Here is a 13,014-nt window from a genome sequence, read left to right as displayed (position 1 = left end):
TGGAGCGTGCAAAATCAGACTCATTTCTGCTTCTAACCTCAGCTTGTTCAATTAAACGTTGGCAATAAAACCTGGAAGCTGATTGGTTTCAATGCAGAAGTGAGCCTGATTTTGCACTCACCAGCTTTAGTAAATAAACCCTAGTGCATCACTCAGACATTTTGGAGCAAAGCATTTTTTACTCATAGATGGAAAATTCTCAGTAGATTGTTGTGGAGTTTTTTTTCTGACTAAGTTGTTGGCAGAACTGTTATTTTTTACTTCAATCTTATTTTGTTGAAACAAGACCATATGAACAGTTCAAAATAAAAGCAAAGGTATACAATTATATCGTAGACATGAGGTACGTTCATAACAGTTATAGTAAGTTCGTCTGGGCCTTATGTTCTTTTATACAATTAACATATAACACTTAGTAAATCAAACCCCATTGTTTTTGGGATATACTTAACATCCTCATAGGGGTCAGGATACATGAGCAAATAGTAGAAACATATAATAATTATAATAGTCAAGTGTTATGCTTACAAAGAATAATCGCTTGTGGGATCACAACTCATTCCAAAGGCAATGGGAACACTTCATTGGTAGAAGGCAGAGTGGTAAAGTAGAAAGAGGGTATCAGGAGAGAGGGGCGAGAATAGAGGCACTCCATCATGGCTGTGGGGTGGGAATAGGTGGTTCACCCTTAGCCCATGTCACAAATTCAAAAGAATATAGAAACATGGACCAAGAGGTCCACGTGATGAAAAACTGTTACTCTTTGTCTTTTTCCTGGGCCAGTAGGCGTTCCAAGTCTCTTATTCAGTCTATTTCAATAGCCCAATCTGCAAGGGAGGGCACGCTCGTTGATTTCCAAAAGCGGGGGATTACTGTCCGCTCCACCACAAGGAAATTACGGAGTACATCTTTTTTGACATCTTTTTCCTCTCCATGATCCCCAACTCAGGGAGCCGGTATCATGGAGAGGAGGACTATTTCTTCTGTAGGTTGGAGGGTTGTGCCATCAGCTTGCAGTACAAATATTGTTTGCCAGAACTTTTGAATTACAGGGCAATCCCACCAGACGTGGAGCATAGTTCTAGAACCCAAGCATCTCCAACAGGCGTCTGAACGGGAGGGGTCTATACGTTTTATGTTTACAGGGCATCTGTACCAATTTAAATCCCTTCTCTTGAGTTGAGGTCGCAGAAGAGAGTGTGTGTGTGTCAGTATGAAACATTTTCTATTTGTGAAATAGAATGTTGTAGTTCTAATTTCCAGGGCTGCGGATACGGTGGAAGGTCAGGAGAAGAGATGTTGCGTAGCGTAGAGTAAAGTTGTGAGATTACATGGGTCGGGGGGGTCAGTCTGTAGAAGTAGATTGTCAAAACTTGACGGTTCAGATAAAATAGCGGACAGAGTGAAAACTGCGAATGTATGATAAGACTTCTTGTTTTTGAAGCCAGTGTGTCGGGGAGTAAGGAAGCGAACAGGTGGGGGAGTCAGTCATCAGGGCTGGATCAGCACGGAGGTCTTGGGCAAGTCTCCTGTGTTCATCTTTACTCCAGGGCCCGAATTTTGACCTATGCATAGCAGGCTTGTATGCCGGGGACCCAAAGAAAGGAGTCATGGGTCCCAACCGTTTGGAGACATCACCGGACAAGTTCATCCGCTCCCACATTTGAATTGTTTGACGGGTAGGATCCGCCAGCAGTGATGGATCTTTACGATCATCCACAGGGGTCCATGGTAGAGCATGAAGTTCAATCGAGTTCAAGAGGCCTTCTATTTGCACCCAGAGTTTAGATGTAGAATTATGACACCAATCTGCAATCAGTGTAAGTACCGCCACCTGGTGGGACAAAGAATTATCTGGGGCTCCTGCTTCCCCAGTTTTCGGAAGAGAGGGTCTCATTTTTAATTCTGAGGCGAGCTGCTCACCATATAAAACTGGAAAACAGTCGGCGAATCTTCCTAAAATACGAGATCGGTATATGAATATGAATGGTTTGGAATAAGTATAAGAATCGGGGTAGCACATCCATTTTCAAAGCGTTCACCCTACCTAACCACAAGAGCCGTTTGGTTGCATAAGAGGAGAGATCAGCTTTGGTTTTGAGAAGAAGGGGAGTAAAATTTGTAGAGAAAAGACGGGAAGCTTCTGTGGGGATGTTGATCTCTAAGTATCGAATAGACTTGGAGCCTGTCTTAAAAGGGAAGAAAGTCGAGAGATGTTGAAAGGTCGTCCCGGGTAAGGAGATATTGAGAATTTCTGATTTACAGGGGGTCCCCGGGTTACAAACAAGATAGGGACTTTAGGTTTGTTCTTAAGTTGAATCTGTTTGTAAGTCGGAACAGGTAAATTTTTTAAGTGTAGCTCCAGCCAAAAAATCTGTTTTTAAGTTTTGTAGATAGCATAGGGAAGGGTTATCACCCCTGTAACATTTGTTTTGCTGTCTGTGCCCCTGTTCAGAAGATTTCACCTCACTTTCTGTCCCAATGACAATTGGATTTTGAAAATTTGGGGTTATTAGGGAAATAAAGATAGGTGATAAAGCATCAGTGGAAAAAACTTTTTCCAATATTAACTCTTACAGGAGTGAATTTCCTTTCCTAGGGGTAGATTTCCTCTCACTTCCTGTTGTCTCCCTCCGTTTGTAAGTAGGAGTCGTTTGTAAGTCGGATGTTTGTAAGTAGGGGACCCCCTGTACTGTGGTTTACTTTAAAGTTACTCATTGTCCTGAAGTCCTCAAACTCCTTTAGTATAGAGGGCAAGGATAATTGGGGGTTTGTCACATACATCAGCAGGTCATCCGCAAATAGGGCGAGTTTGGTGTGAATAGGACCTATCGTGATTCCCGTAATAGAGGTATTATTACATAAGGCTACAGCAAGGTGTTCCATGGTGAGGACGTATAGGAGGGGAGACAAAGGGCACCCCTGTCTAGTCCCGTTATGGATGGCGAATGTAGGGGATAATAAACCATTAATACGAATTCTGGCAGACGGTGAGGAGTATAGAGACATTATCTTGGATAACATATGGGGACCCACTCCTATTTGTTGTAGTGACAGTCTAAGAAATTGCCAGTCGACCCAGTCTAATGCTTTTTCTGCATCAACAGTCAGGAGACAGAACGGGATGTCATGGGCATGGGCATAGACAGCTAAGAGAAGAGTTTTCAGGGTGTTATCCATAGCTTTGCAACCACTAACGAAACCAACCTGGTCCAAATGTATCAGATTAGGTAGTAGGGGCTGCAATCTGTTATCCAACACCTTGGCGAATACCTTAAGGTCTACCCCTATCAACGAGATAGGTCGATAGTTTGCACACAAAGTGTGGTCTTTGCCAGGTTTAGGGATGAGGGAGGTATGATCTTCTAATGTTTGTGGTGTGAACTTTGAACCGTCCGACAGAGAGGTAAACACTTTAGTTAGGAAGGGGGTAAGGAGGGGCGCAAAGTTTTTTTTTTATAGAATTTTAGGAGTGAAGCCATCCAGGCCCGGGCTTTTTTTTTCCAGCCAGGGTGGCCGCTATGGCCTTAGCAACTTCGTCTGTAGTGATGGGCTCCTCGCGTCACTTCCGGTCAGGGCCGCAGATAGGATTTTTCTCTCTGTGCCTGTGGTTTTTCATTACATGTCTGTAACCTTTAGAGCAAGTGTGAGTATATCTCCATTTTTTAATACAATAAAAAGTTTATAAAGCGATATTACGCTATGGGCACTCTTCTCTTCTTTATATGCTAACACTGGTGGAAAGCTATTAGCAAATCATGGATCGATCATTTCCAGAGTGCTACACAGTGGCATACACTGTGGCTGCGCAGCACCCCTGGGGGGGGGGGTGTAAGGCAATCCGGTGAGTACATTCATAATAAGAGCACAGATAAGACCACCAACACCATTATCATCTAATTAAGAGGACAAGAAGAAACATTCTTTGCAAAGCACTGAACACTTTTAAAGAGCACAAGTCACTTTGTTTTGTTTATCACTGCAATTAATGTGAAAAGGATTTTTTATAACTTTTTAGTTTTTTATTATTATTATTATTATTATATTTTTCTTGTGTGTATTTCTTTTACCAAGTTTTTTCTTAATACACTTCAGTTGTCATTTTATCGATTATAACAATTGAACGGTGCAAACACCAGCTTATGTAACTAGTATTTGTTACCCTAATAGCAGGGGGTCAAACCCCCTTACATTTCACTAATACCCGTGGAACGAAAAGCAGGAGTAAAAGCACACGGGGGCTGTAATTTTCACACACGTCCTCATTAACCCTGAAGGTATTCAAACCTTTTGAGCGTTGCACTCTGTAGAGGGTGTAACATAAGCACATATCACTTTAATTACATGCAAAGAATGTCACACATATTCATTTAGTATACCACACAGGTTTTTCGGCTATTATTTTTAAGCACTTGTCACTTTATTCACTCCTAGCACTTTAACATCACATATATTAGTCTTTCTAAGAGGAATAAGCGCCACACCTACACCCTTCCCAACCAATTAGCTGAATTTATTCGCCATGTGTGCTCTTCCTTAAATCTTGGTGTGTTTTGTGTATTTTTTTCCACATCTGTGCAGTAATCCATTGTGAAACTTTACCTCTGTGCAGAAGCTTCCTGTAACAAAGAGCAGTCACTATTGCTCTCTCAACTTGTGCAGGGTGACTGGTCTTGTCTTCACCCACTAATGTCATTTTCTGCAGGCAGTCGGTAATAGGTGGAGCTGGCTGGGTCCCTCCCACAGCTCTGCTCTCTGTATAGGTTATGTACAGCACAGTGTTGATGTCACTACCACTTTTACAAGGTAATAACTGTGTTTGTAAACGCATTTGGTCAGGGCCGTCTTTACTATTGATTGGGCCCCGGGCAAAAAAAAAATCTTGGGCCCCCCTCCATGCAAATTGTCTCTCCACCCCAACATTCGAAAAAACAAAACACACGTAAACTTATATATTGTATTGTAACTGTACTGTCTGCCCTAATGTTGTAAAGCGCTGCGAAAACTGTTGGCGCTATATAAATCCTGTATAATAATAATAATGATGGGGGAAGAGATAGAGAAGTCCAGGATGATGGGTGGGGGGTGGAGATATGGGAGTCCAGGATGATTGAGGGGGGGCAGAGATGGGGGAGTTCAAGATGATGGGGGGAAGGGGGGAGATAGGAGTCCAGGATGACACACAGGGATTGGGGGGGTGTACTTTGAGGTGTTTGTATCATACAGGGCACAGAAAAAAATCAGCACAAGGGGCAGTACTTGCATATCCCCCTCCCTCCTGCAAAGTAACTATCTATTGGTCACCTCTGCACATCGCTTTGCTTACCTCTGCTCCCTCATCCACAGCTCACTTCTGTATTCCCTGTCTACCTCTGCCCCCCCCCCCTCCCATACACAGCTCACCTCTGTACCCCTCTATCCACAGCTCACCTCTGTACCCCTCTATCCACAGCTCACCTCTGTACCCCTCTAATCCCAGCTCACTTCTGTACCCCCCATCCACCTCTGTACCCCCCATGTCCACCTCTATATCTTTCCATCCACCTTTGTACCCCCCATCCACCTCCGTGTTCACCTCTGTACCCCCCATCCACATTCACTTCTATATCTTTCCGTCCACCTCTGTACCACCCCCCCATGTCCACCTTTGTAACCCCCCCCCATGTCCACCTTTGTACCCCCCATCCACCTCTGTAGTACCCCCCATCCATGTTCACCTCTGCATCCCCCCCATCCACAGCTCACTTCTGTATCCCCAATCCACCTCTGTGTCCCCCCATCCACGTTCATCTCTATATCCTTCCGTCCACCTCTGTACCCCCCCATGTCCACCTTTGTACCCCCCTCCACCTTTGTACCCCCCCCCCTCCACCGCTGTGTACACCTCTGTACCCCCCTTCCACCTCTGTTCCCCCCGTCCACCTCTGTACCCCCCCCCATCCACCTCTGTATCTCCCCCATCCACGTTCACCTCTATATCCTTCCGTCCACCTCTGTACCCCCGTCCACCTCTGTTCCCCCCTGTCCACCTGTGTCCACCTCTGTACCCCCCCATGTCCACCTCTGTACCCCCCCATGTCCATCTCTGTACCCCCCATGTCCATCTCTGTACCCCCTCCACCCATGTACTCCCCCCCCCCCCCCCATGTCCACCTCTGTACCCCCCATGTCTTCTCAATTCTGTACCCCCCCTCCTGTCCACCTCTGTACCAGCAAGTCTCTGCAGTCTGCACATATGAATCCTCTTCCCCTTCTCTCCGCCTTGTTCTTTCTTACCTGATCACACGGCGGTGCAACACAGTCCCAGCCTATCAGACCCAGCACACAGCCAGAAAACTTCACTCGGCTGTGTGCTACACAGGTCTGCCAGGCAGGGGTGGGAGGAACATGGAGCGCCGCTCTCGCTCTGTCATTGACTCCGGTCCGCAGCTCCTGACAGAGGGAGAAGCGGGACGAGAGGGCTTAAACACATGAAGCCCGCAGCTGTCCCGTTCTCCTGTATAATTAATGTGGCCGCCGCTTGGGAGAGCAGGGGAGATCAGCTCCCCCCGCTACTCCGGAAAAACTGCGGGCAGGGCTTAAGTGGCAGCTGCTTTGGGCCCCACAGCAATGACAGGGCCCAGGGCAGCTGCCCCTTTTGCCCTGCGTTAAAGACGGCCCTGCATTTGGTGCACAAAAGTGGATTTATATCCTTACTGAGGGAGAATTGGCTGGTTTATTTAGTGATGTATTGATCATTACTTAAAAGGTAACTTCACTGTCATTGAAAAAATATAGCAAACCAAAAAAATATTATAGCATGTACAATTGCTACACAAGTTATACTCACCAACCACTTTATTAGGTACACCTTGTTCAATTGCTTGGTAATACAAATGGCTAATCAGCCAATCACATGGCAGAAACTCACTGCATTTAGGCATCTAGATGTGGCGAGGACGACTTCCTGAAGTATAAGCCGAGCATCAAAATGGGGAAGAAGGGTTTAAGTGACTTCGAACGTGGCATGGTTGTTGGTGCCAGATGGACTGGTCTGAGTATTTCAAAAACTGCTGATCTATTGGGATTTTCACACACAACCATCACTAGGGTTTACAGAGAATGGTCCAAAAAAGAGAAAATATCCAGTGAGCGGCAGTTGTGCGGATGAAAAAGCCTTGTTGATGTCAGAGGAGAATGGTTCAAGATGACAGACAGACAACAGTAACTCAAATAACCACTCGTTACAACCAAGGTATGCAGAATACCATCCCTGAATGCACTACACATCAAACCTTGAAGCAGATGGGCTACAGCAGCAGAAGACCACACCCGGTGCCACTCCTGTCAGCTAAGAACAGGAAACTGAGGCTACAATTTGCACAGGCTCACCAAAACTGGACAATAGAAGATTGGAAAAATGTTGCCTGGTCTGATGAGTCTTGATTTCAGTTGCAACTTTCAGATGGTGGGGTCAGAATTGGGCACAAACAACATGAAAGCATGGATCCATCTTGCCTTGTATCAACAGTTCAGGCTGGTGGTGGTGTAATGGTATGGGGGATTTTTTCTTGGCACACTTTGGGCCCCTTAGTACCATTTGAGCATAGTTTAAATGCCACGGCCTACCTGAGTATTGTTGCTGACCATGTCCATCACTTTGTGACTACAGTGAACCCATCTTCTGATGGCTACTTCCAGCAGGATAATGCACCATGTAACAAAGCTCAAATCATCTCAAACTGGTTTCTTGAACCAATGACAATGAGATCACTGTACTCCAATGGCCTCCACAGTCACCAGATATCAATCCAATAGAGCACCTTTGGGATGTGGTGGAACAGGAGATTTGCAGCATGGATGTGCAGCTGACAAATCTGCAGCAACTGCGTGATGCTATCATGTCAATATGGACCAAAATCTCTGAGGAAAGTTTACAACACCTTGTTGAATCTATGCCACAAAGAATTAAGGCAGTTCTGAAGGCAAAAGGGGGTCCAACCTGGTACTAGCAAGGTGTGCCTAATAAAGTGGCCGGTGAGTGTATATTGTACTTCAATTATATTAAAAATTATCTTTCCTTTTCAATCTGCAGCGCCCTAATTTTCTATAAAATGCAATATGGCTACACAGAATGTGTGCAGAACTTCCCCAGAAAACTCATTTCCTGCTTGTGTGATTGGCTCACTGATTTCCCAGAAGTCTGCAATAAGATACAAGTCAGATTTTGGGCATCCTCTGCAACAAAAATTGCCTTTTTGGTGAGATACTCTCCAAGGGAAATCACATCTAAAGGTATGCAGACCCTGCCACTTTCCTCAGCCATGCAGGTGCAGCAGCTGACTGATAATTATAAAACCACTCCCATTAGATTCGCTCTGCACATGGACCTAAACAGTGATTTCTTCTGAATAAGAAAAAGGTAGGAATCTGCAACAAAGTTTGTTAAAATCTTTGCAATGTACATAGATTACCCAGAGGGGAATATTTTTTTATCAACAAAAGTGGCGTTATCTTTTAAAGTGAAGCTAAAGTCCAATTTTTATTTTTTATTTTTCGTTTTGGATAGAGTGGAGATTAGATCCCCTCTCAGTTTTTATTGCTGTTTGTATTTTCTTCAGGGACATTTAACCTCCCAATTAAAAGTGAAAGTAACAGGAAATCCAAAAATTTTGGTTTGACATCATAACAGTAATAGAGAGGAAATCTTCCAGTGGGGAGTTCTTGTGACTCCCTGGGAATCCCTCTTTTTAGAGGGATTTACTCTCACTTCCTGTTTTGGCTAAGAGACAGGAAGTGAAGGGAAATCTCCCCAATGGAATACAGATTGCAGAAAAAAAACCTTCCCTTATGCTATCCAAAATGAAAACAATGCCTTAAAAGAGGAGGTCCAGCTAGAAAAAAAAAAAAAAGTAAAAGTCAGCAAGCAGCTACAAATACTGTAGCTGCTGACTTTTAATATTAGGGCACTTACATGTCCAGGGAGCCCGTTATGTCGGCACCCCAGCCGATCTTCGGATTTACTCCCGGGTGCTGCCGCCACCATTCCTGGTAAGGAACCTTTCGGCTTGACAGAAGTGCGCTGCGCTTTCTAATTGGCCCGACGGTGGGGGAAGGAGGAGGGGGGCTGAACTTCTGGGAGACCGGGCTGTGGCCCCTCTCCTGGAAGTGGGGAAGGGAGGGGGAGGAAGCATATAAGTGGAAGTTCCACTTTTGGGTAGAACTCCGCTTTAAGTTACACTTTAAGACAAGAAAGTAATACACATCATATCTAAATGACTTTATGACGGAGATCATATTTAAGAAACTTTAAAAGAGAAGTATGGGGTTTTTGCAGATTTATACTTACCTAGGTGGATGCAGCATCGCCGACTCTAACACTGAGAACTGAGTGATCAAACACCGCAGATCGCATGGTTTTCACAGCTACTCGAGCAGAGAGCTGGTGACTGTCAGTCATCGCTCTCTGCTCTGCCCCCTCACTGGAGCGCTGGGCTGTGGAGGGGTGGGAACATCCAGCTCAGGATCTCGGCAGCTTGCTGAGGGGCTGAGCCAGGTGCTGGTCCAGGCATGTGGGCGGAAACCCGACTCCAGTGTTGCGATCTTGCCCGAGCCTGGACCGGCTCTGTGACGTCAGCAGACAGCGGACTTCAACCTGCTGTCTGTTGAAAACGGGGTCACAGGAGAAGTACAGCGAGCTTTGGCTGTACTTCTTCTTTAATTCAGATAATAAACACTAGGGCTGCATTCCCACCTGAGCGTTTCAAAGTTGTGCAATTTTACTGCGTTTTTGTACAGGTTACCAATGTAAAAAGCTGAGAAACACCTGTAATCTGCCCCAGAGAAGCCTGTGGGGTTTTTTTTTGAGCTTGGCGTTTTTCAGGCATTTTGCTTCAGGTGACAAAACGCTGAGATGTGAATAAGTGCCATTGAAATGAATGGGATTTTGCTTGTTGGGCATTTTATGAGCTGATAAGGCTCAGGTGTGAATGGAGCCTAAATGTGAACTGCAGAGAAGAATGAAGAACATGTGTGATGAGTGTGCTAAGTACATACATCCCAACAGTTTGAGATGGGAATGAGCGACACCTACAAACAAATGTATGTAGGCATAGGACACGCCCCCTGCCACACCCTCTTAAAGGAGAATTAACCAAAAAAAAAAAAAAGGTTAATTAAATCCACAAGGACTTTTTTTTAACACTACTTTTCCTTTATATTGGTTTTTAAAATTTGCAAATGCAGCAATTTAGAAATTAGATGAAAGGTTTAGTGCTGGGAAACACTTTTTGAAAGATAACAAGTGCATTTTATATACAACTATATAGATCAGACCAAAATGAGGGGCATTGCTCCAAATCAGGGACAGTTTGGAGCTATGTAAGTACAGAGATGAAGAGCTCCTTATGTGTGTATATGACGAGTGTGTGTACCCCTAGAAGAGCCCCACTCCTCTATACTCATCTATAGCTCTCTCCACCACACACGTCTCCAGCCACTTACACAACTCGGCCAATCAGTGTTCTAGGGGGCGGGTTTAAACAGACGCCGCGAATGTTGTAATAAAACGCGGGGACGCAAAGCACGCAAGATTTCCAAGATGGCGGCGGCCAATGAGGGTGTTGGTGCCGGCGGTATAAAGAGCTCGCACCTCGGGATCCCGGAGGCCGTGTTTGTGGTGAGGGCGCGGTGTACGGACGGACATGTGTGATGTGATGTGATGTGTGGTGGGGGGGCGGCTGTGGATGTTGCTGTACTGAGTGCTCCGTGTCCATACAAGGAAGACTCTCCTGGCTGCCCCGTACTGCGGAGCGCCCCTCCTCTCCTGTACAGCACATGGCAGCGCCCCTGTCCGCAGACGTGCCGGGGGGGAGGTGGTGGTGATGTGTGAGGAGCTTTGTCCCTTAGCCTGATTTATAAAGCTTATTAGTCACAGAATTGTTGCTATGGGTTACTAAACTGTGTACATTTCCAGCCATCACAAGGCAGAGGTGAAGAGGCATCATTACAGCCAGGCATTCACTAATGATCACATTTATTTTCTGTGACTTCACCTCTTTGGGGACAGGCAGCTCCATCAGGTGAGCTAGGAGAGAGATGAGCTCATCAGTCTTCTGCTGAGTCTTCACTGTCCAATCAGCATGCTGAGGCAGAGAGGCATCACCGCTCTACTCCTTTAACCACTTCCTGGCCGTCATATGACGTCTTTGACTTTGCAGGGTATATCTGAATGATGGGTGCAGCTACAGGCATCATTCAGATATCGGCTTTTTCAGCCGGCAATTCCCTACACCCTAAGAAGGATCATGGTGACTGTTCCGCCGCTTGATCGTTCTTACGGGCGGTGAGAGGGGACTCCTGCCACCCTCCGGACCTTCTACTGTCTCACTGCTTCCATCAGTGATTTGAAGACAGGATCCGCCGGCCCCCGGATGTTTACCATAGAGATATTCGGCGGACCAGATGGTCGACGGAGTCTCTCTGATCATTCGGAGGCCGGGTGCGATGTTATGACATCACGCTCGGCCTCTGCATTCAAACAAATGGCGCCGCCTCGGCTGGGAAGCTGAGATAGTGCTGTGGTTTTTTTTTTGTTTGTTTTTTTCAGGCTTCCCAGCCTAGAGGTGAGATGTGGGGTCTTAATGACCCCATATCTCACTGTAAAGAGGATCGATCATGCCATATTCCTATTACAAGGGATGTTTACATTCCTTGTAATAGGAATAAAAGTGATCAAAATTTTTTTTTAAGTGTCAAACAAAAAAAAAAGTAGTAAAATTAACAATAAAAAAAATAAAACATTTAAAGCACCCCTGTGCTCAAACGCATGCGTAAGTCCTGCCCACATATAAAAACGGTGTTCAAACCACACACGTGTGGTTTGGCCACGAATGTTAGTGTGAGAGCAATAATTCTAGCCCTGGACCTCCTCTGTAATTCAAACACATGTAACCAGTAAAAAAAATTGAAAGCGTCGCCTATGGGGATTTTTAAGTGTGGCAGTTTGGCGCCATTCCACGAGCATGTGCAATTTTCAAGGGTGACATGTTAGGTATCTATCTACGCGGTGTAACTTCATGTTTCATGTTATGCAAAAAAATTGGGCTAACTTTACTGTTTTGTTTTTTATTAAAGCACAAAACTGTTTTATTTCCCAAAAAAAGTGTTCGAAAAATTGCTGCGCAAATACCGCGCGAGATAAAAAGTTGCAACGACCGCCATTGTATTCTCTAGGGTCTTTGCTAAACAAAATAAATGTGCATTTATTCATTTTTTTTTGCAGGAGCCTGTAAAGCATTGCATCAGCAGGTTATAAGTGTAAGCTGTCTGCCCATACCTTTTCACGCTGACAGAATCAATGAATTACCAAACTACTACATGTGAACGCACCCTAAAGGCGCCACCGTTGAATGCCATTAAGGGCTCATTCGCAAGTGCAGCACTGCTGCTTCTCTGAAAAGCATTCCAATTGTATTTGACAGGTAGTGGAGGTGATATGTTGTCTCCTCACCACCTGATTTAAACCCATAATTTGCCGTGCAATGCGCGCAATTGTGACACGGAAGTATGGCAATTAGAGGTTTAAATCAGGTGTGAGGAGGTGACACTGTGCCCCGGTGATCTCTGACTTCTCCCATGTTGTTCAGGTAGATCTCCACCTCTTTAAGGTTGCCTACCCCCTGCTGTTAAAGGATATGTTCACCTTTAAAAATCTAAAATAATAAATTGTAATCTTTTTGCAGGTAAAACAATGTGCTTTTTCCTTTTTAATTTATTTTTTTTCTACTTGGATCCTGCAGAGTATTGAACCTGTAGTCAGCAGATTGTGGGTGCAGTGCAGGATTCCTGCAGATTGTGGGTGTAAAGCCTCATACACATGATAGGACTTTGTACAACCTTTCCCGTGGATTTTTGTACAAAGGGCGTTGGCCATAAGTTTGTATTGCACACACACGGCAGAACTTTTTCAGCCAACTTTCACCAAATCACGTGGTTTTTCAGCTCTTTACCACCACCCTTTGGTCAACTTCTGTA

General features: G+C 45.1%; 1 protein-coding gene across 1 annotated transcript in view; it reads left to right on the top strand.

Annotated features, from left to right (window-relative positions):
* Positions 1 to 10,513: 10,513 nt before the first annotated feature.
* The window catches only part of VBP1 (VHL binding protein 1), a 39,308-nt gene continuing 36,807 nt past the window's right edge, over positions 10,514 to 13,014 (top strand). Inside the window, exon 1 of the mRNA XM_073599397.1 lies at positions 10,514 to 10,657. Within this exon, the coding sequence (XP_073455498.1) occupies positions 10,580 to 10,657 (78 nt within the window). The 5' untranslated portion in view covers positions 10,514 to 10,579. The remainder of the gene's footprint in view (positions 10,658 to 13,014) is intronic.

Source organism: Aquarana catesbeiana, linkage group LG09, assembly GCF_042186555.1.
Source record: "Aquarana catesbeiana isolate 2022-GZ linkage group LG09, ASM4218655v1, whole genome shotgun sequence".
Classification (NCBI taxonomy): Eukaryota; Metazoa; Chordata; class Amphibia; order Anura; family Ranidae; genus Aquarana; species Aquarana catesbeiana.
The sequence above is the reverse complement of the archived record's forward strand: the minus strand, read 5'-3'. Positions and strand labels throughout refer to the sequence as shown.